At 45.6% G+C, this 23,908-nt stretch overlaps 3 protein-coding genes across 3 annotated transcripts; 2 read left to right on the top strand and 1 right to left on the bottom strand.

Annotated features, from left to right (window-relative positions):
• Positions 1 to 301: 301 nt before the first annotated feature.
• LOC139531338 (E3 ubiquitin-protein ligase RNF31-like) lies at positions 302 to 1,263 on the top strand. The gene is made up of 4 exons (XM_071327814.1): positions 302 to 491; positions 620 to 868; positions 959 to 1,105; positions 1,199 to 1,263. The coding sequence occupies exons 1-3, from the start codon at positions 336 to 338 to the stop codon at positions 1,097 to 1,099; spliced, it is 546 nt and encodes a 181-aa protein (XP_071183915.1). The 5' UTR covers positions 302 to 335; the 3' UTR covers positions 1,100 to 1,105; positions 1,199 to 1,263.
• Positions 1,203 to 2,449, top strand: LOC139531339 (E3 ubiquitin-protein ligase RNF31-like). The gene is made up of 4 exons (XM_071327815.1): positions 1,203 to 1,393; positions 1,576 to 1,761; positions 1,877 to 2,083; positions 2,234 to 2,449. Exons 2-4 carry the CDS (start codon positions 1,576 to 1,578, stop codon positions 2,432 to 2,434), a joined length of 594 nt encoding a protein of 197 aa, XP_071183916.1. The 5' UTR covers positions 1,203 to 1,393; the 3' UTR covers positions 2,435 to 2,449.
• Positions 2,450 to 12,504: 10,055 nt separating this feature from the next.
• On the bottom strand, positions 12,505 to 16,089 carry LOC139531688 (forkhead box protein H1-like). Its single transcript, XM_071328375.1, is given in 4 exon segments — positions 12,505 to 14,325; positions 14,768 to 14,872; positions 15,483 to 15,912; positions 15,914 to 16,089. Coding segments are annotated over 4 exon segments (1,569 nt in total). The 5' UTR covers positions 15,964 to 16,089; the 3' UTR covers positions 12,505 to 13,341.
• Positions 16,090 to 23,908: the final 7,819 nt, after the last annotated feature.

Raw genomic sequence — 23,908 nt, 5'->3', positions numbered from 1 at the left:
ACAAATTAATGTTTTGCATGAAATATTGTTGTAGTTGCAGTATAGCAGGATTGGAAATTTAGACTGCCATCCTTTGGATTATGTTGGAACTGTGTAAAGCTATTTTCCTGTTGAGGGTAGCATCAAGCTATATCGCCTATTTGTCAGCTGTGCAAACCTGCCTATGACTTCACTCTTTCCCAAGCGTGTTAGTATATCTTTAGCAATTGTCATGATGCATTTTATCTTGGGTCATTAGGCTCCTAAACCAGGTACTGTATATAGATGTCTTAATGCATTGAAAAATCTCTCACAGCTGCAGTTGCTAACTGGGATGGAAGGTCAGCGCGACCTGTATGACGGCCTTCAGTGATGGGAGGTGTGTGAGCGCCCCCGTCTGGCCACCCGTCCCTCTATCACGCCAGTACTCCCCAGTACTCCAGCACTCCCCAGTACTCCTCAGTACTCCAGTACTCTCCACGCCAGGACCCACGTCAGATAACGAAACAGAGGTTTGACCCCCCAGTGGTTTAAATACTCTCTACAATTGGAATGCTCCGTGAGACAATCATTCCAGCGTATCTTTTCTGTTTTAAATCTTTCACTCCCCCCCTCCCATGCTGTCTCTCTCGGTCTTTAGTGGATGTGTCAGTTCTGCACCTATGTGAACGCTCAGCCTGTAGTGGTTTGTGAGATGTGCAACTTGCCGTGTAAAGATCCTGCGGTCACCAGCCTCAAGTTCCTCCCCCTGCAGTCTCCAATCAAAGACTTAGCCTCACCTTCTTCTACGCCCCAACTCCGTCCCCAGATCCCTCCCAGGGTGAACATCCACATCAAGAGACAGAACCTGATGAGGGATGAAGGGCTGAAACTTGTCCATCAATTACGAGTAGGTGGAGTACAAATGGACACAATGTGAATTAAAACCAGATTAACGGCTACTATGTTTTCTAACTTTTAACCTAATGTTCTTCCTCAGGAGGGAGAGAAAAATGGAGTGGGCCCAGAGGAGGTCTACGCAGCCCTTTGCGTTTCCGGGGGAAGCAACGTCAACCCCTGCGATTGGCTGAAATCAGAGCTGCCCCACCTCCTGGATGAGATCTGTGCCATGGCGGCGTAGAAGAAGGTGAGGCTAAGTCTTTGATTGGAGACTGCAGGGGGAGGGACTTGAGGCTGGTGACTGCAGGATCTTTACACGGCAAGTTGCATTGCTTTGCAGAACTACAAAGCAGAGATTTCTGGGCCGCAGGATACCACTGAGCGGGATGGAGGTTCGACAGAGCAGCAGAGTCCCAGTGTGCTGCTGGGTGAGGGGGTGCGGCTGTCCAGGGTTGAGGCCAAGCAGGCATGGCTGGCAGCAGGAGGCGACACTGAGAGAGCAGTCCGTCAGCTGCTCAGAGACAGACAGGTCAAGGTGAGAACCAGACATGTCACCTGACCCAAATAGTCACTCTAGACAGATATGACTAAATACTTTTGATATCAACTCAAGTAACCAAGATCTTAGAGTTGACTGAGTTAGTCTGTTTAAGCCTATATGCAAAGTACATCCACTGCGGTATCCAGTCCGACTGCGTCTGTCTCTGGTGTGTGTAGATGCGCGAGCTGCGTTCTCTGGGTTTCCGGGAGGCGTCCCAGTGTGAGGAGGCTCTGCGTCTGAGTGGAGGAGAGGTGCAGGGGGCTCTGTCCGTGCTGCAGCGGCCCCTCCTGGAGCCCTTCCACCAGCGCATCTGGAGCGACCAGCCAGAGGCCCCTATCGATGCCAAGAGCCCCGACAAACAGGTGTGTGTGTACACGAGAGCCAGCAGAACTCAATGAACTACATTTTTCAAGACCACACACACAAAACAAATAACCTGATTGTTAATCACCATGAACCTACATTGTGTTACCTCAGCGGATGTGCAGGCGCCTGCTGGCGTTGTACGAGCTGCCCAGCTGGGGGCGCTGTGAGCTGGCCCTGTCTCTACTCCAGGAGCCTGATGCCCAGTACTCCCTGGAGGACGTCATCCAGGCCGTCAGAGAGTCCCAGGACAGGGAGTTCCTCCGCCGCCTCCTCAACAACGAGTGCCCCTGCTGCCTCAGCATCTTCCCCCACAGCAAGGTGGGCTGCTAGGGCTCTGTCTTTGCCTTGGGGTGGATGATGAGCTCTTATTACCTCCTCCCTGTATCTGTATTGCCTTGTCAGTCAATAGTCCTATGGACTTTAAATTGTTCCTTTTTATCCTGTATGAATTCTCTGTACCTCTCACAGATGCAGTCCCTGACCTCGTGTCAGTGCTCGGTGTGCCACGAGTGTTTCACGCAGCACTTCACCATCGCTGTAAGAGACAAACACATCAGAGACATGGTGTGTCCCGTGTGTGCAGGACCAGACATCAACGACCCCGAGCACCTGGACAGCTACTTCTCTACCCTGGACATCCAGGTACATACTAGAGAAAGAAAGATTTAGAGATATAAGGGAGGAAGGTTATTTTCTACATTTGACATTTAGCAGACAGTCTAATTACAGTAGTGCATTCATCTTAAGATAGCTAGGTGGGACAACCACATCACAGGCATAGTAAGCACATTTTCCCTCAAAGTAGCTATCAGCAAAGTCAGAGCTAGTAGGGGGAAAAGTTAAGTGTGAGTGTTAGTTGTTTTGTTTTTTGTTGGGGGAGAGTGGTGCTGTGGGATTATTTAAGATACTCTTTGAGAGGTAGGTTTTCAGATGTTTTATGAAGATGGGCAAGTACTCTGCTGTCCTAGATTCATGGGGAGAGAGAAGAGCTTGGACTGGGCTGAGCGGAGTACTCGGGTTGGGGTGTAGGGTTTGAGCAGAGCCTGAAGGTAGGGAGGGACAGTTCCTCTTGCTGTTCCATAGGTAAGCACCATAGTATTGTAGTGGACTCGAGCTTTGACTGGAAGCCAGTGGCGTGTGCGGAGGAGCGGGGTGAACACAAAGCGGGCTGCATCATTCTGGATAAATTGCAGGGGCCTGATGGCACCAACGGGGAGCCCAGCCACTGAGTTGCAGTAGTCCAGACGAGAGATGAAAGTGCCTGGATTAGGACCTGCACTGCTTCCTGTGTGATGTAGGGTCGTACTCTACAGATGTTGTAGAGCATGAACCTGCAGGAGCGAGTCACTGCTTTGATGTTTGCAGAGAACGACAGGGTGTTGTCCAGGGTCAAGCCAAGGTTTTTTGCACTCCGGAAGGGGGACACTGTGGAGTTGTCAACCGTGATGGAGGCCTTGGAGCAGGCAGGCCTTCCCCGGGAGGAAGAGCAGCTCCATTTTGTCGAGGTTGAGATTGAGGTAGTGGGCCGACATCCAAGCTGAGATATTTGCTAGGCATGCAGAGAGGAGGACTGCCTTGAGAGGAAGACTGCCGTGAGATTAGTCGGCAAACAGCTTCTAGTAAAGGTGAGGTCAAGCGTATTGCCTGCCTCATGAGGGGTTGGGGATTGGGAAAGGGTGAGGTCAAAAGAGGTAAGAAAGGGAAAGAAATTAATTGAAGGCAGATGTCGGGAGGTTGAAGTCACCCAGTACCAAGAACGGTGAGCCATCTTCAGGAAATTAGTTTATCAAGGTGTCAAGCTCATTGAGGAACTCTCTAAGGGCACCTGGTGGGCGATACAGTAGATGACAATAATGTTAAGCTTGAGTGGACAAGTGACAAATCAAATCAAATTTTATTAGTCACATACACATGGTTAGCAGATGTTAATGCGAGTGTAGCGAAATGCTTGTGCTTCTAGTTCCGACAATGCAGTAATAACCAACAAGTAATCTAACCTAACAATTCCACAACTACTACCTTATACACACACACAAGTGTAAAGGGATAAAGAATATGTACATAAAGATATATGAATGAGTGGTGGTACAGAACGGCATGGCAAGATGCAGTAGATGGTATAGAGTACGGTATATACATATGAGATGAGTACTGTAGGGTATGTAAACATAAAGTGGCATAGTTTAAAGTGGCTAGTGGTACATGTATTACATAAAGATGGCAAGATGCAGTAGATGATATAGAGTACAGTATATACATATGAGATGGGTAATGTAGGGTATGTAAACATTATATTAAGTGGCATTGTTTAAAGTGGCTAGTGGTACATTTTTACATAATTTCCATCAATTCCCATTTTTAAAGTGGCTGGAGTTGAGTCAGTATGTTGGCAGCGGCCGCTAAATGTTAGTGGTGGCTGTTTAACAGTCTGATGGCCTTGAGATAGAAGCTGTTTTTCAGTCTCTCGGTCCCTGCTTTGATGCACCTGTACTGACCTCGCCTTCTGGATGATAGCGGGGTGAACAGGCAGTGGCTTGGGTGGTTGTTGTCCTTGATGATCTTTATGGCCTTCCTGTGACATCGGGTGGTGTAGGTGTCCTGGAGGGCAGGTAGTTTGCCCCCGGTGATGCGTTCTGCAGACCTCACTACCCTCTGGAGAGCCTTACGGTTGTGGGCGGAGCAGTTGCCGTACCAGGCGGTGATACAGCCCGACAGGATGCTCTCGATTGTGCATCTGTAGAAGTTTGTGAGTGCTTTTGGTGACAAGCCGAATTTCTTCAGCCTCCTGAGGTTGAAGAGGCGCTGCTGCGCCTTCTTCACGACGCTGTCTGTGTGGGTGGACCAATTCAGTTTGTCCGTGATGTGTACACCGAGGAACTTAAAACTTTCCACCTTCTCCACTACTGACCCGTCGATGTGGATAGGGGGGTGCTCCCTCTGCTGTTTCCTGAAGTCCACAATCATCTCCTTTGTTTTGTTGACGTTGAGTGTGAGGTTATTTTCCTGACACCACACTCCGAGGGCCCTCACCTCCTCCCTGTAGGCCGTCTCGTCGTTGTTGGTAATCAAGCCTACCACTGTAGTGTCATCCGCAAACTTGATGATTGAGTTGGAGGCGTGCATGGCCACGCAGTCGTGGGTGAACAGGGAGTACAGGAGAGGGCTCAGAACGCACCCTTGTGGGGCCCCAGTGTTGAGGATCAGCGGGGTGGAGATGTTGTTACCTACCCTCACCACCTGGGGGCGGCCCGTCAGGAAGTCCAGGACCCAGTTGCACAGGGCGGGGTCGAGACCCAGGGTCTCGAGCTTGATGACGAGTTTGGAGGGTACTATGGTGTTAAATGCTGAGCTGTAATCGATGAACAGCATTCTCACATGGGTATTCCTCTTGTCCAGATGGGTTAGGGCAGTGTGCAGTGTGGTTGCGATTGCGTCGTCTGTGGACCTATTGGGTCGGTAAGCAAATTGGAGTGGGTCTAGGGTGTCCGGTAGGGTGGAGGTTATATGGTCCTTGACTAGTCTCTCAAAGCACTTCATGATGACGGAAGTGAGTGCTACGGGGCGGTAGTCGTTTAGCTCAGTTACCTTAGCTTTCTTGGGAACAGGAACAATGGTGGCCCTCTTGAAGCATGTGGGAACAGCAGACTGGGATAAGGATTGATTGAATATGTCCGTAAACACACCAGCCAGCTGGTCTGCGCATGCTCTGAGGACGCGGCTGGGAATGCCGTCTGGGCCTGCAGCCTTGCGAGGGTTAACACGTTTAAATGTTTTACTCACCTCGGCTGCAGTGAAGGAGAGCCCGCAGGTTTTGGTAGGGGGCCGTGTCAGTGGCACTGTATTGTCCTCAAAGCGGGCAAAAAAGTTGTTTAGCCTGTCTGGGAGCAAGACATCCTGGTCCGCGACGGGGCTGGTTTTCTTTTTGTAATCCGTGATTGACTGTAGACCCTGCCACATACCTCTTGTGTCTGAGCTGTTGAATTGCGACTCGATTTTGTCTCTGTACTGGGACTTAGCCTGTTTGATTGCCTTGCGGAGAGAATAGCTACACTGTTTGTATTCGGTCATGCTTCCGGTCACCTTGCCCTGGTTAAAAGCAGTGGTTCGCGCTTTCAGTTTCACGCGAATGCTGCCGTCAATCCACGGTTTCTGGTTTGGGAATGTTTTAATCGTTGCTGTGGGTACGACATCGTCAATGCACTTCCTAATGAACTCGCTCACCGAATCAGCATATTCGTCAATATTGTTGTTGTGACAGCATATAATTCAAATAAGGAGATGGACAGGTGAGAGAGGGAGAAAAGAGAAAATCTCCATTTAGGATGAATGCGTAGCCCTGTGCCACCACCGCAACGACCAGATTCTGTCAGGCTATGAGAGAAAACGTAGTCAGATGAAGAGAGAGCAGCGGAAGTAACAGTGTTCTCTGTGGTGATGTCTCCATCAGGGCCAAAAAGTCTAGGGACTGAAGGGCAGCATAGGCTGAGATTAACTTGGTGATCTTTACCGCAGATCAGCAGTTCCAAACGCTGCCGGAAACCAGGAATTCCACATGGGTTGTGCGCGCAGGGTACACTAAATTAGAATGGTTGCAGCCAAGGGATGGGGAGAGTCTGTAAAGCCTACAGGGAGAGGGGCAAACTGGGATAGAAAACACATAGTTGCCAAAACTACAAACCGCTGACTGATTACCAAAACAACAGTCACAAATTGCCCTGCCCCTTCATCCTGGTTGATGTGTCAACAATCATCTGCAAGTTATGAGCAGTGAGCAGTTCACACACCAAGTAGGCTATTGGGAAGACAGGCAGCACCTAAAGTAGATGGCCCTAGCTAGCAAAAAAACAGTACGAGAGCAACATATTAAAGGGATACTTGATGCCCTTTATCTACTTCCACATAGTCAGATGAATTTGTGGATACCATTTGTATGTCTCTGTGTCCAGTATGAACGAAGTTGGAGGTAGTTTCGCGAGACAATGCTAACTAGTGTTAGCACTGTGACTGGAAGTCTATGGGAATCTGCAAGCATGCTAATACAGTTGAAGTCTGAAGTTTACATACACCTTAGCCAAATACATTTAAACTCAGTTTCACAATTCCTGACATTTAATCCTAGTAATAATTCCCTGTCTTAGGTCAGTTAGGGTCACCACTTTATTTTAAGAATGTGAAATGTCAGAATAATAGTAGAGAATTATTTATTTCAGCTTTTATTTCTTTCATCACATTCCCAGTGGGTCAGAAGTTTACACACACTCAATTAGTATTTGGTAGCATTGCCTTTAAATTGTTTAACTTGGGTCAAACATTTCGGGTAGCCTTCCACAAGCTTCCCACAATAAGTTGGGTGAATTCTGTCCCATTCCTCCTGACAGAGCTGGTGTAACTGAATCAGGTTTGTAGCCTTCCTTGCTCGCACACACTTTTTCAGTTCTGCCCAAAAATTATTTGTAGGATTGAGGTCAGGGCTTTGTGATGGCCACTCCAATACCTTGACTTGTTGTCCTTAAGCCATTTTGTCACAACTTTGGAAGTATGCTTGGGGTCATTGTCCATTTGGAAGACCCATTTGCAACCAAGCTTTAACTTCCTGACTGATGTCTTGAGAAGTTGCTTCAATATAGCCACATCATTTCCCTCCCTCATGATGCCATCTATTTTGTGAAGTGCACCAGTCCCTCCTGCAGCAAAAGCAACCCCACAACATGATGCTGACACCCCCGTGCTTCACGGTTGGGATGGTGTTCTTCAGCTTGCAAGCATCCCCCTTTTTCCTCCAAACATAACGATGGTCATTATGGCCAAACAGTTCTATTTTTGTTTCATCAGACCAGAGGACATTTCTCCAAAAAGTTCAATCTTTGTCCCCATGTGCAGTTGCAAACCGTAGTCTGGCTTTTTTATGGTGGTTTTGGAGCAGTGTCGTCTTCCTTGCTGAGCGGCCTTTCAGGTTATGTCAATGTAGGACTCGTTTTACTGTGGATATAGACACTTTTGTACCTGTTTCCTCCAGCATCTTCACAAGGTCCTTTGCTGTTGTTCTGGGTGTCACGGCAGCCTAAGTCGTCCTCCTCTTCAGACGAGGAGAGGCGAGAAGGATCTGAGGACCAATGTGCAGCGTGGTAATTTTCCATGATTTAATTAACACAAAACAAGACACTATACAAAATTACAAAACAAACTAACCGTCACAGTCCTATCTGGTGCAGACAAAACACAGAGACAGGAAACAACCACCCACAATCCCAACACAAAACAAGCCACCTATATATGATTCTCAATCAGGGACAACGATTGACAGCTGCCTCTGATTGAGAACCATATTAGGCTGGACACAGAAACAGACGAACTAGACACACAACATAGAATTCCCACCCAGCTCACGTCCTGACCAACACTAAACAAGCAAAACACATAAGAACTCTGGTCAGAACGTTACACTGGGATTGATTTGCACTTTTCTCACCAAAGTACGTTCATCTCTAGGAGACAGAATGCGTCTCCTTCCTGAGCGGTATGACAGCTGCGTGGTCCCATGGTGTTTATACTTGCGTACTATTGTTTGTACAGATGAACGTGGTACCTTCAGGCGTCTGGAAATTGCTCCCAAGGATGAACCAGACTTGTGGAGGTCTACAATATTTTTCCTGAGGTCTTGGCTGATTTCTTTTGATTTTCCCATGATGTCAAGCAAAGAGGCACTGAGTTTGAAGGTAGGCCTTGAAATACATCCACAGGTACACCTCCAATTGACTCAAATTATGTCAATTAGCCTATCAGAAGTTTCTAAAGCCATGGCATCATTTTCTGGAATTTTACAAGCTGTTTAAAGGCACAGTCAACTTAGTGTATGTAAACTTCTGACCCACTGGAATTGTGATACAGTGAATTATAAGTGAAATAATCTGTAAACAATTGTTGGAAAAATGATGAATCCAACCTAAGTGTATGTAAACTTCAGACTTCAACTGTAGCTGTGAGAGCACAGCCCTGACCACATAGACCCTGGGAAAGTAGTTCTCATCCAAACACACACACACACTTCAAGCAAAATGTCTGACCCATATATGTTTGCTGTTATTGCACTGCCACCTTGTGTTCAGAGCACCACATGTTTTTTTTTCAACCCTCTCCTCTGCAACCCATATGTTTCACATTTTAGTTAACCCAACACTGGCACGCCTGATTCAATTAGTCAAAGGCTTGATGATTCATTGAATCTTGTTTGCCAGTTTAGGGGTAAAACAAAAAGCTGAAATGTTTGGGGGGGGACCCTGCACCAACGACACCCAAATGTTACACAACATAACCTGAGTCATTAAGGGGCCATGAGCTATGGGAATGATTACAATGATTTTCCTCCCAGGCCTCAGTTACAACACCAACCACTGCATGGTGTCTAGGTTTACAGTATCCGTCATTCTAACTCAATTCAAACTTCTAAAATAATAAATCCCAAACCAGCCTCCAATATGAATTCCAGGGAGTTGTAGGGTGTTCTGGGAGTGACAAGGAGACCCAGCAGAAGGATTGGCATGTGGAGCTGAGAGGCAGGAGGGTTGAGGCGTGAGGCTGAGAGACAGGAGGGTTGGGGCGTGGGGCTGAGAGGCAGGAGGGTTGGGGCGTGGGGCTGAGAGGCAGGAGGGTTGGGAGTGCGGTGGAGCTGAGCGGCAGGAGGGTTTGGTCGTGGGGCTGAGAGGCAGGATGGTTGAGGCGTGGGGCTGAGAGGCAGGAGGGTTGGGAGTGTGGTGGAGCTGAGCGGCAGGAGGGTTTGGTCGTGGGGCTGAGAGGCAGGAGGGTTGGGAGTGTGGTGGAGCTGAGCGGCAGGAGGATTTGGTCGTGGGGCTGAGAGGCAAGAGGGTTTGGGAGTGTGGTGGAGCTCAGCGGCAGGAGGGTTTGGTCATGGGGCTGAGAGGCAGGAGGGTTGGGAGTGTGGTGGGGCTGAGAGGCAGGAGGTTTTGGTCATGGGGCTGAGAGGCAGGAGGGTTGGGAGTGTGGTGGGGCTGAGAGGCAGGAGGGTTGGGAGTGTGGTGGAGCTGAGCGGCAGGAGGGTTTGGTCGTGGGGCTAAGAGGCAGGAGGGTTGGAGTGTGGTGGGGCTGAGAGGCAGGAGGGTTGGAGTGTGGTGGGTCTGCGAGGCAGGAGGGGTGGAGTGTGGTGGGGCTGAGAGGCAGGAGGGGTGGAGTGTGGTGGGGCTGAGAGGCAGGAGGGTTGGAGTGTGGTGGGTCTGCGAGGCAGGAGGGGTGGAGTGTGGTGGGGCTGAGAGGCAGGAGGGTTGGAGTGTGGTGGGTCTGCGAGGCAGGAGGGGTGGAGTGTGGTGGGTCTGAGAGGCAAGAGGGTTGGGAGTGTGGTGGGGCTCAGCGGCAGGAGGGTTTGGTCATGGGGCTGAGAGGCAGGAGGGTTGGGAGTGTGGTGGGGCTGAGAGGCAGGAGGGTTTGGTCATGGGGCTGAGAGGCAGGAGGGTTGGGAGTGTGGTGGGGCTGAGAGGCAGGAGGGTTGGGAGTGTGGTGGAGCTGAGCGGCAGGAGGGTTTGGTCGTGGGGCTAAGAGGCAGGAGGGTTGGAGTGTGGTGGGGCTGAGAGGCAGGAGGGTTGGAGTGTGGTGGGTCTGCGAGGCAGGAGGGGTGGGGTGTGGTGGGGCTGAGAGGCAGGAGGGGTGGAGTGTGGTGGGGCTGAGAGGCAGGAGGGTTGGAGTGTGGTGGGTCTGCGAGGCAGGAGGGGTGGAGTGTGGTGGGGCTGAGAGGCAGGAGGGTTGGAGTGTGGTGGGTCTGCGAGGCAGGAGGGGTGGAGTGTGGTGGGTCTGAGAGGCAAGAGGGTTGGGAGTGTGGTGGGGCTGAGAGGCAAGAGGGTTGGGAGTGTGGTGGAGCTGAGCGGCAGGAGGGTTTGGTCGTGGGGCTAAGAGGCAGGAGGGTTGGAGTGTGGTGGGGCTGAGAGGCAGGAGGGTTGGAGTGTGGTGGGTCTGCGAGGCAGGAGGGGTGGAGTGTGGTGGGGCTGAGAGGCAGGAGGGGTGGAGTGTGGTGGGGCTGAGAGGCAGGAGGGTTGGAGTGTGGTGGGTCTGCGAGGCAGGAGGGTTGGAGTGTGGTGGGTCTGCGAGGCAGGAGGGGTGGAGTGTGGTGGGTCTGAGAGGCAAGAGGGTTGGAGTGTGGTGGGGCTGAGAGGCAGGAGGGTTGGAGTGTGGTGGGGCTGAGAGGAAGGAGGGTTGGAGTGTGGTGGGTCTGCGAGGCAGGAGGGGTGGAGTGTGGTGGGGCTGAGAGGCAGGAGGGTTGGAGTGTGGTGGGTCTGCGAGGCAGGAGGGGTGGAGTGTGGTGGGGCTGAGAGGCAGGAGGGGTGGAGTGTCGTGGGGCTGAGAGGCAGGAGGGTTGGAGTGTGGTGGGGCTGAGAGGCAGGAGGGTTGGAGTGTGGTGGGTCTGCGAGGCAGGAGGATTGAGAGGGCCTCATCCCCACAGGGGGAGGAGAGTTTTCAGTGTCTATGATGATAGGGGAAGGGGAGAGGAGGGGGTGCAGGCCCAGGGCAGGCATGCATGGAGAATAGATTGGGAGATAGTGAGCATTGATGTTCCAGCAGCAGGACGTTGGTAGAGTGATGTGAAGGAGTGGCGTGGGACCTTACAGCTAGTGCTGTGGACCACGGATCCAAGACAAGAAAAAAAAGAATTAATGGATCACAATTCCTGTGGTAAAAATGTTAGTCACACCCAAAGAGATATCCTAAAACTCTGCCCCCTCCCAGTGAGCGGATATCTGCCTACGTATCAGGAAAGACGACTTGGAGACTCTCTACAAGTATTTCTTCAGTAATAGCCAGTATTGTACACTAATACAGGGATAACATCGATAAACATTTAGGGGTGAAACTACATGACACCAATATTTAGCGGTACCGGAACACCAAGTCTGGGACCAAAAGGCTCCTTAACAGCGTCTAACCCCAAGCCATAAGACTCCTGAACAACTAATCAAATGGCCACCTGGACTATTTACATTGACTGTTTTTACACTGCTGCTACTCGCTGTTTATTATCTATGCATAGTCACTTTACAAATGACCTCGACTAACTTGTACATTGACTCGGTACCGGAAACCCCTGTATAGCCTCGTTATTGTTATGTACATTTCTTGTGTTACTTTTTGATTGATTTGTTTATTTAGTAAATATTTTATTAACTCTATTTCTTGAACTGCATTGTGGGTTAAGGGCTTGTAAGTAAGCATTTCACAGTAAGGTCTACACCTGTTCGGATCATGTGACAAATAAAATTTGATTTAGACTAGAATAACAGCTACCGTTAACAGTAACCCTTATGCAAATAAGCCTTTTAGAGCTGGCTGGGGGGATTCAAGCTTTTTGTCAGGCAGACAGTAAGATCAAATTGTCTTGTGTTGTAACACTGGGACATCTCTATAGGACAAAGAATACAAGGCATTCGACACTGAACTTTAACTCTGAACCAATTATGCACAGCTTATCTCAAGTCAGGGACAAACACTCAATTTTGGTTCAACCATCTGAACAAACACACCTAACCTCACTGGAGTAAGAGGCAGTGATCCACTGGGCACCGATGAGACAAGACGACCAACACAGCACACACACAAAGACAAAGAGCTCTCTCTTCACTTAGGTGAGGCTTAGAAAACCTCACTTCTGTTTTCCTAAGGCTCTTGGCACCGGACTAGCACATGTGTAATATTGAAAAGCGCCATGTCTTTTCCTATATGAATACTATCAAAGACAACAGTTGAGTGAAAGAAAACATTTTATTTCATACCCTGTGAAGAAAAAGCTGACTTTTCAATACTGGCTTCATGTGCAGTTTTACATCTTAAAATACTGTACAAGCTTTTCAAAAGACAACCATAAAAACAAAAGGGAAGAAAATACTTTTCCTCTGGAAAAAATTCCGCTGAAAAAACACATTCAATAGTCGAGGTAGACAACATTTTAGAGAGATTTCTTAAAAGGAAAAATGAATCACATTGACAATACAATCGTGCAAACTCGGGCAGTGCAACATCCCTGTATTAACTGATTTCAAAAGAATGAGGTAGATATTAGTGGTTGTATATTTGAGGTAGATATTAGTGGTTGTATATTTGAGGTAGATATTAGTGGTTGTATATTTGAGGTAGATATTAGTGGTTGTATATTTGAGGTAGATATTAGTGGTTGTATATTTGAGGTAGATATTAGTGGTTGTATATTTGAGGTAGATATTAGTGGTTGTATATTTGAGGTAGATATTAGTGGTTGTATATTTGAGGTAGATATTAGTGGTTGTATATTTGAGGTAGATATTAGTGGTTGTATATTTGAGGTAGATATTAGTGGTTGTATATTTGAGGTAGATATTAGTGGTTGTATATTTGAGGTAGATATTAGTGGTTGTATATTTTAGGGAGATATTAGTGGTTGTATATTTTAGGGAGATATTAGTGGTTGTACATTTGAATTTACAATTTGGTCTTCTGTAAACATTGAATAAATGTGGACACGGAGTTAAGTTTGTACGAATAGGTCATTCTTATCCCTGCATTGCACTGCAATATGTTTGGTACTGGTTTGATTTGAGTCATAGTCAATAATGGGGATACCGTCTGAGGGGGGGTCCACTCTGCAGGGCATACTGACCAGCAGGCTGGTGAGACGACTGATTGGGTGGACCCAGCACATCAAACACACTCTTATTGGGCGGTACTGACTGGAGCATAGTGTCCAGGTCCATTATGAGGGGAGGGCGCCCGCTGGCTAAGAGGGGCCAGTAGGCATGACCTACAAAATGGCTGGATGTGACAGGAGACCCTCCGTAACCATACAGAGGCATCCCCAGAGGCATCAGAGGGCCTCCGTTAAAACGCATGCTGGGCGGGGCCACAGCATTGGGCGGTGTGTACTTGGCATATGAGGTGGGAAGCTCCCAGGGAGGGGGGCAGCCTCGGCGGGCAGTCTTGTGTGGAGGGGGCCTGCAGTCCTCGTACCCATCTGATCCTGCCTCGCCCTCGGGCACCTGCTTCCCGCCTTGCGACACGCCCCTCCAGTCCTCATCGGATGACGAGGCGGGGCTGACGGAGCTCGCTGAGGCGCTGCGGGCGGAGGAGGAGTAGCGAGCGCATGGAGGAGGGGAGGGGCGAGTGTGGGGCTCGACCCTCCAGCAGTCCCTGCCCCTGTCGGGTTCTCCTGCTTCGCTGGCCGGCCTCAGGCTGTGGAGGAGGGAGTCAATGGCAAAGGACGAGTCCAGCTTGGGCCGGTACAGCTCCTCCTGAGAGAGGGAGAGTTGTCTGGTGGGTATGGGGGATAGAGCAGTGAAAGAGGGGCCGGGAGGGGGGGTTGTGATGGGTCCTCGGGGTAGAACAATGATTGGTGGTGGGGGGGCCAGGGGCTCCGCATCTAGCTTATGTTGGTGCCCATGCAGGATGTAAGGAGCAAGATCCTGGGCGAAGATGGTCTCATCCTGGCGTGACACAGCAGTGTTCTGCCTCTTGAGGAGCTCCAGAGGCACCCGGCTCACTTCCACGGCCCAGAAGTTCCCCTTCCCCTGGGGCTTCCCAGGATCCTTCAGTACCTACAGGGACCAGGAGTGACAGACAGCGGTGAGATCAAAAGTATAGTACAACCTGAAAACCAGTCAGACAGGATCTCCCCAGTTTCACATCTCATAATTTGCTCAAATGATTTGCTTCAACTAATGTTTTATAAAGCACTGCGGTGGCTTTCGATAGGCTACACAGGTAGTCTAGTGGTTAAACGCGTTGGGCCAGTAACCGAAAGGTCGCTGGTTCGAATGCCCGAGCCAACTAGGTGAAAAATCTGCCAATATGCCATTGAGCAAGGCACTCAACCCTATTTGTTCCTGTAAGTCGCTCTGGATAAGAGTGTCTGCTAAATGACTAACATGTAAATGTAATAGGTATACTTGCTTGTAGGTTGTTTGGATTCTAGAATCAAAAGTATAATTGAGCCCACTGATTGACATAACAATAAAGAAGACACTTAATAAGACACACCTTAACAAAGCAGTCATAGGAAGAGAGGTTGTGTCGCACTGAGTCCCGCCAGCCTTTGTAGTTCCCTTTGAAAAAAGGGAAAAGTGTACTGATCTCCTTTAGAATCTGGGGAGAGACAATAAGAAAGGAGTCAACTTGCATCAATGGGTTTCTGCATTAAACAGTCAAATTAACAGACTATATTAAAGAGATACTGTATATGATTGAAAACATGATTGCAGCCTTTTCATAGGCCTATAATACAAAACGTAAGATGACCTGTAGGACTGATAGCCTACACAGAGAGCTATCATCGACTATGTTTCTTATCAACTCAACCAACTCCAGCTAATACATCTCAGTGTCTGGTTTCACTGTATGCTGCTATCCTTAACAAAACAAACCCAGAAAAGCATGGCGGTCACTGAAGTGGGGCAAGAGGTTACTAGCTTACTCTGTTTAGCGTCAAATGATTGTACTGTTCTGTCTGTTTAATGCAATCGAACTTCGTATACCTACCCCTACAAAGACCGTTTTTTTAAACTTGCGATCAAACAGAATCCCCGATTAGAACTTTTTAAATAATAAAGTATATCAACTTTCTTTGCTGAAACTTAAATAATATATGAAAATAACAATGATTAACAGCCCAAATGTACACAAATAACCATGCGTAATTTGGCCAAAATGTACAATTTATTCTAAACTCGCATGTCCGCACACCAACTCACTTTACCTCAGACAACGTAAGCTTCTTCTCTGGAGAATTTTGGATGACCATGGCAATCATTGCGAGGTAGGAGTAGGGTGGTTTGGGGTAGCGCTGATAGTTTTTTTTCTTCCCACCGTTGGCATTTTTCTTCTGGTCCCAAGATTCCTCCTTGATCGGCCCATCTTTGTTGAGCTCGGGCGACGGCTGGTAGGATGATCCGGGCGGTCCGTGGTGGTTTGGCAGCATCGCTTTATCCATGGGCGCTGTGGCCCACCTGAACTGGGCAGGGGCAAGCTTTTCCAGCCGTGGAGGCTGTTGGACTGGCACCTGGGTCGAGTAGGAAGGCCCGTGTTGGGCTGCAGAGCTCCGCGCTGTGGCAATCAGAGGATGGATCTCTAAGTCAAGTTGATGGTCGTGGTGGCCTCCCAGGCTAGGAGAGCGCAGGTAGGAGAGCGGGTGGTGCCAGCAGGCTCTGACCCCCCCAGTGCTTTGTCATGCTGATCATCCAGGGGGCTGCACTGTCGGGCAGGAGGGGGAGGGAGGGAGTCGGTTCGTAACCTCTGGCAGACTGTTGGCTCCAGGCCACCTCTATTTAAAGAGCAAACAATTAACAGCTTCATGTAAATCCCGCTGCGTAATCGAGGAGAGAATGAAGCGCTATCTGCGGGCAGAACGAGGGGGGGGGGTCTGTGTGCGAGAGAGAAAGACAGTAAATCTGTAAATAACCCCACAGACAAATCAACAGGCAATTTACCACAGCGTTCCTTTTGGCAATGGTGCCCCAAAACTTTTATGCAGCAGGTGCGCACGGGAGTGAGCTTCTTATACCCGCACAGATTATCCAAATGGTGTTGTGTTGTATATCAGTCCACTTGAATGTTGCTTTTGAATCACCCTTACACAAGGCATTGGGGGTCATAATGAGAAAGGTGTCCACCACAAACCCCCATCTTATTTTCTTAATTGTTGAGACTTGCTTACAGTAAGCACAGATTGTGTAGTGATGTTCCAATGTCACTAGTATATCAGTCGCCAACGTGACCGTTATAAAAGAGGTAGGAGACTCCAGAGATTTGAGAATGAAAGTAGAACGTTGGAGTGGGGGGAGGGAACGAGAGTGGCCCACAAGCAGAGAGGGAAAAACAAACCGAGGAATTTTGGGTGAGGCTTTCATTCAATCAACAATTTATGGCAAGCAATATACATAGCACAGCTAATATACAAACATTGAGGGATTAACACCCTCGGCCCACTAAACAGATACACTGAATGAAGATAGAGATCATGTAAATTCAAAATATTAGGCGTACTTCTCATTAATTGTGTTGCTGATTTGTTGTGCCATTGTGACAAATTGTCAACTAGTGGCCCAAAAAGTAATAGATCACATTAGGCTATAGTAACTGCACGGAAAAAATAGGCAGTCCTGTACACCATATTTATTACAAAACAATATATTGTTGTAGCCTATTATAAAATATATATTTATTATCTAAATATATGGCTCTGCGTGTAATTCTTAAAATATGGCCGATTGCATAGTCTGAAAATATATAAAACAGTAGGCAGACTAGCCGAATGGGCACTGGCAGTAGCCTGCATGTGTCAGTATAATTAAAATAGATGTTCTTATTCAAAAGCATATTAAAACTTCTGAGAGTACTCAAACGCAGGGACTGTGCAGGAGCGTACCAGTTGGGGTGTAGGCTATTTGCGCACAGTAGGAAGTCCCTTGAGAATATGCAGTGCGAGTCCAACGTGAAAGAATAGTTTCGGGAATCCATGTCTCTTTTGTGAAAGTTAATGTAGTGCTAATGCCCAAGCCTTTACTTCTCAGCAAGACCGTGAAAACAAGTTGGATTAGCCAGATTTTCATTGGCAGACAGACTGACCGTCTCGTTTCAGGGATGGCCTACTATTTAGGGTGCGAGGACATACAATCGACGATTCAACACCATCCATGATCGCCAAGTGGTGGGGATATCATCTCGTTCCGATTTATGCACAGGTTTAATTTAAATATAGGCAATGCAGAAGCTGTTAAAGGCCACATTATGATGAAGGCTATCTAACCAAGTAAAAGTTTCAATTAATTAACTGGGTCCATTGAGACAATTTAGCAGACCAATATGGGGAGAAAATTGCACTTTCTAATAAATACATTTCGAATAAATAAATACATGTATAATATATGAAAGTGTGAAAGGAGTTTTAGCCTATTGTGTGTCTTATGTGGCCTAGGCCTGAAGTGTTTTGTTTTTTATGTCAACCATCATGTCTTCGATCTTACCGTGTAGAAATCGAAAGTCAAATGTTTCAAATTAGAGTGAAAGGTACAGGAGACCGTTGTGCATTCATGCTGTCCTCACCTGGCTTGGCACATGTTCTAATTGCTCCAATGTGATATCTCGTTTCCAATTGGTTGTAATCTATTATGAATAATGTTTTTGACACGTTTTCCATGACAAACACAAATTTGAAAGTATTATGAAACTAAAATGTCCTTGGTTCATTTGGTATTTATAGAATAATAATGTGATATAGTTACTAAAGAAGAACTAACATTTTATTCTCTGCTGTTCAGAAACTCGTTAGGACATTTGAGTAGAGACAATGTTCAGGCCAAAATAGATACTTTGGTATTGTGCCCTGATTACTGTTAAAATTAGAAAATGAAGGATAATAGGCGTGTCCAAAATATTACTGCTCTCTGTAATAGGCCTAAAAGTCAATAAATGTGCAGTGTTTTTGCAGTTACACTGCGGTGCAATGAGGATCTCTACAAAATGACAGAAATTATACAGATATATAGTTTGTCCGAAATACTACCGAAATAAGTTCACGCCATTGTATATTTTAAGAGTTCATATCTGCAGTTTTTGTGAGGTTTGCTAACAAACATAGAATCTTAAACTTTGACAAATATATTCAAGTTGCACACTATTCTTTATTCCGAAGTTGTGCAGAACAGGTAGATTTGAATACATGCTGCAATCACTTCCAGGATGTTGAAGAGACAAAGGGGTTTTTGTTTGGATAGTGAAAACGGTGTGCCAATGAATAGAGTAGCCTACAGGATTGGAACGGGGTGTACAGATGTCAGGACTAAAGAGAGTAGGTTTAGTCCTGCTGGGAGAGAGGAGTCTCTGTCTTTGTCCCCCTGAAGCTTTCAAATAAGGGACAAATTCCATGTCTGAATCAACTGCAGACATTTTAAAGGCATTCTCAGTCAGGATGCACAATCCTCTGGTTTGGATAAGACAAAGACAAAGTTTTGGTGTGAGAAACAGAAATTGAGGGCATTGCACAGCATGGATGATCCACATGAACAAAAACCATGCAATCCCAATATCCTATTTAAGTGATCTTGAATCAGTACACTTAATGAAATAATTGTCATCTTTCTTTTCCCGAGCTTCCTATTACTGATCATATCTAAACAATGGTGCCTCAACAAGTACAATAAAATATAATTTCCCCACCGATCACAGAACAATTTAGAAAACACAGGGATTGCATGATTATATAATTCCCAACGCATCAGTCATTGAGTGAAACACTACAAGAGAAGCTTCACATCTCCTGTGTCCAGTCCTCTGCAGAATGTTACTCCAGTGTTGACCGGGGAGGTCAGTAGTTCAGCAGATTGTCCCCGCCTGGGACTTTTCCCAGGATTCTCTATCAGTCTAACCTACCTCGAGCAGTCAGTGGACCCTTCACATAAGCAGAATAGGCCTACTACATTTTGATTAAGGGCCTACTATATATCAAATACATTTTGGCTCAGGACCTACTACATTAAAAAAAAAAAAAGTTTTGATTCAGGTCAAATTTACTAGACCATGTTAACTAAATCTCATCAGATGAACATCAGACGATGTTTTGATTCTTATGCAACTATCTGACCAGCGACCACCAAATCACTCCCTTCTCAGTTTTATTATCATGCCCTTGCTATGTTCATTCTCTGATAGATACAACACCCTCCTTTTTTACAACTGTAAAAGATAACATACTGTACCTACCCCCACATTACCTGCTCACAGACTCTGTCTTACGTCAAGAACATATCTTATCACTGATAAGGTAGGAGACTCTTTATATCACTGTATGGTTTCAGGTTCTTTCCATATGATTTCAATCACGTTCAGGTGATATAGGAGCTCAAAATGGAGCCTTTTTGCATACCCCACCCTACCATGAGACATCCATGTCTTCATCACTTTAAAAAAATAAACGGTTTTTAAAATATTTGATTTCTAACCTTTAACATCTTATCTAAACTAGTACACTCTAGTACACTCTGATTTGTTTCATGTTGCCTAGAAGGCCAGCATCTTGGAGACACCTCTTCTCTGTTGACGTTGAGACTGGTGTTTTGCAGGTATGCTGATGCTCCAGATACTCGACTAGTCTAAAGAAGGCCAGTTTTATTGCTTCTTTAATTAGAACAACAGTTATGTAACGATTTTCTTCTTCTTCAGATGAGGAATATGAAGGATCGGACCAAAATGCAGCGTGGTAAGTGCCCATGTTACTTTAATATAACTGAACATGAGAAAATACAAAAATAACAAAGTGAATGACAAAGAAAACCGAAACAGTCCTGAATGGTGAAAACAAACACAAAACAGGAAACAACCACCCACAAACAAAAGTGGGAAAACAGGATACCTAAGTATGGCTCCCAATCAGAGACAACGATAGACAGCTGCCTCTGATTGGGAACCACACCAGGCCAAACACACAGAAACAGAAAACCTAGACCTACAACATAGAATACCCATCCACATCACACCCTGACCAAACCAAAAATAGAAACATACAAAGCAATCTACGGTCAGGGCATGACATTTCAGCCCTGTTAACATAATTGCAAAAGGGTTTTCTAATGATCAATAGTCTTTTAAAATGATAAACTTGGATTAGCTAACACAATGTGCCATTGGAACACAGGAGTGATGGTTGCTGATAATGGGCCTCTGTACTCCTATGTAGATATTCCATAACAAATCAGCCGTTTCCAGCTACAATAGTCATTTACAACATTAACAATGTCTACAATGTCTCAATTTGATGTTATTTTAATGGACCAAAAAATGTGCTTTTCTTTCAAAAACAAGGACATTTCTAAGTGACCCCAAACTTTTGAACGGTAGTGTATGTTGTAGCTTAGAGACCTTATTTTGCGTCATCAAACGTGTTTGTGTTGTGCCCACCATTGGTTGAAAAACAGCATGCTCTTGAATACAGGGTGGGTGTCATGTTTTGGCTGATACATGAACTAAAATGTCAATGAAAACAAATGTTGACTATCAAATGGTACCACAAAGATGGTTTGAGGTCCACACATCAGAGAATGTTGACATGAGTTGGAATATCCATTGTCTTAAAATAAACTGTAAATATTCCATAGAAAACCTATTGAAATTATAGAAATATAGATACTAGAATAGACATTTCCATTCAAGTTGATATTTGATGGTGGGTGGACTGATGGTCAATGGTGGAAAAAGTACCCAATTCTCATACTTGAGTAAAAGTAAAGATACCTTAATAGAAAATTTCTAATGTGAAAGTCACCCAGTAAAATACTACGAGTAAAAGTCAAAAAGTATTTGGTTTTAACATACTTAAGTATCAAAAGTAAATGTAATTGCTAAAATATACTTACAGTGGGGCAAAAAGTATTTAGTCAGCCACCAATTGTGCAAGTTCTCCCACTTAAAAAGATGAGAGAGGCCTGTAATTTTCATCATAGGTACACTTCAACTATGACAGACAAAATGAGGGGGAAAAATCCAGAAAATCACATTGTAGGATTTTTTATGAATTTATTTGCAAATTATGGTGGAAAATAAGTATTTGGTCAATAACAAAAGTTTATCTCAATACTTTGTCATTGCCAACAAAGGGTATATAACAGAGGTCAAACGTTTTCTGTAAGTCTTCACAAGGTTTTCACACACTGTTGCTGGTATTTTGGCCCATTCCTCCATGCAGATCTCCTCTAGAGCAGTGATGTTTTGGGGCTGTTGCTGGGCAACACGGACTTTCAACTCCCTCCAAAGATTTTCTATGGGGTTGAGATTTGGAGACTGGCTAGGCCACTCCAGGACCTTGAAATGCTTCTTACGAAGCCACTCCTTCGTTGCCAGGGCGGTGTGTTTGGGATCATTGTCATGCTGAAAGACCCAGCCACGTTTCATCTTCAATGCCCTTGCTGATGGAAGGAGGTTTTCACACAAAATCTCACGATACATGGCCCCATTCATTCTTTCCTTTACACGGATCAGTCGTCCTGGTCCCTTTGCAGAAAAACAGCCCCAAAGCATGATGTTTCCACCCCCATGCTTCACAGTAGGTATGGTGTTCTTTGGATGCAACTCAGAATTCTTTGTCCTCCAAACACGACGAGTTGAGTTTTTACCAAAAAGTTATATTTTGGTTTCATCTGACCATATGACATTCTCCCAATCTTCTTCTGGATCATCCAAATGCTCTCTAGCAAACTTCAGACGGGCCTGGACATGTACTGGCTTAAGCAGGGGGACACGTCTGGCACTGCAGGATTTGAGTCCCTGGCAGCGTAGTGTGTTACTGATGGTAGGCTTTGTTACTTTGGTCCCAGCTCTCTGCAGGTCATTCACTAGGTCCCCCCGTGTGGTTCTGGGATTTTTGCTCACCGTTCTTGTGATCATTTTGACCCCACGGGGTGAGATCTTGCGTGGAGCCCCAGATCGAGGGAGATTATCAGTGGTCTTGTATGTCTTCCATTTCCTAATAATTGCTCCCACAGTTGATTTCTTCAAACCAAGCTGCTTACCTATTGCAGATTCAGTCTTCCCAGCCTGGTGCAGGTCTACAATTTTGTTTCTGGTGTCCTTTGACAGCTCTTTGGTCTTGGCCATAGTGGAGTTTGGAGTGTGACTGTTTGAGGTTGTGGACAGGTGTCTTTTATACTGATAACAAGTTCAAACAGATGCCATTAATACAGGTAACGAGTGGAGGACAGAGGATCCTCTTAAAGAAGAAGTTACAGGTTTGTGAGAGCCAGAAATCTTGCTTGTTTGTAGGTGACCAAATACTTATTTTCCACCATCATTTGCAAATAAATTCATAAAAAATCCTACAATGTGATTTTCTGGATTTTTTTTCTCTCATTTTGTCTGTCATAGTTGAAGTGTACCTATGATGAAAATTACAGGCCTCTCATCTTTTTAAGTGGGAGAACTTGCACAATTGGTGGCTGACTAAATCCTTTTTGCCCCACTGTAAGTATCAAAAGAAAGTAAAAGTATAAATCATTTCACATTACTTATATCAAGCAAACCAGATGGCTCAATTTTCTTGGTTTTAACATTTATGGATAGCCAGGGGCACACTCCAACACTCATACCTAATTTACAAACGAAGCATTTGTGTTTAGTGAGTCCACCAGAACAGAGGCAGTAGGGATGACCAGGGATGTTCTCTTGATAAGTGTGTGATTTGGACAATTTTCCAGTACTCTTAAGCATATAAAATGTAACGAGTACTTTTGGGTGTCAGGGAAAGTGTATGGATTAAAAGTACATTATTTTATTTAGAAATGTTAGTGAAGTAAAAGTTGTCAAATATAAATAGTAAAGTACAGATACCCAAAAAAACTACTTAAGTAGTACTTTAAAGTATTTTTACTTAAGTATTTTACACCTCTGCTGGTGACCATCTTTATGGCAGTAATTGAAACTTAAAAATCGAATTAAATGTCAATTTCAATAGTGTACCAGCTAAATTGCAGTAGTCTTAAGGGATAGGTCCATTCTATTCATTATTTTTCTGTTATTGAAATGACACCCACCCTGTATTTAAGAGAATACTGTGTCTCAACCAATGATTTATATATAATGGTTTATATACATCATTGTTCTCAACCGATGATGGGCACAACACAAACACTTCAGACATTGTAAAATAGGGTCTAAGCTACAACATCTGAAAATGACCAAAATCAGAGTTCACACTTTTTTTGATAATTGACGTTGAAGATTAAATTACAATGTTGTGTTTTTCAACACTATTTCTAAGATTTCAAATGTTATTAAACTCAACCGTTAATCTTCCTCAGTGATTAAGACATGGATGTGTCGTGGTTGCCTGACGACAAAAGGAATTATTCTGCTGCTCCACAGTGCATTCAGAAAGTCTTCAGACCCCTTGACTTTTTCCCCATTTTGTTTTGTTCCAGCCTTATTCTAAAATTGATTAAATAGTTTTTCCCCCTCATCAATCTACACACAAACCTGTTTTTGCTTTGTCATTACGTGGAATTGTGTGTAGATTGATGAGGAAAATGTTTTATTTAATCCATTTTAGAATAAGGCTGTAACATAACAAAATGTGGAGAAAGTCAAGGGGTCTGAATACTTTCCGAATGCACTGTATGTTCGCTACATACTTCATTGAGG

The sequence above is a fragment of the Salvelinus alpinus genome, chromosome 10 (assembly GCF_045679555.1).
Source record: "Salvelinus alpinus chromosome 10, SLU_Salpinus.1, whole genome shotgun sequence".
Taxonomy (NCBI): Eukaryota; Metazoa; Chordata; class Actinopteri; order Salmoniformes; family Salmonidae; genus Salvelinus; species Salvelinus alpinus.
This window is presented reverse-complemented; position numbering and strand designations above follow the sequence as displayed.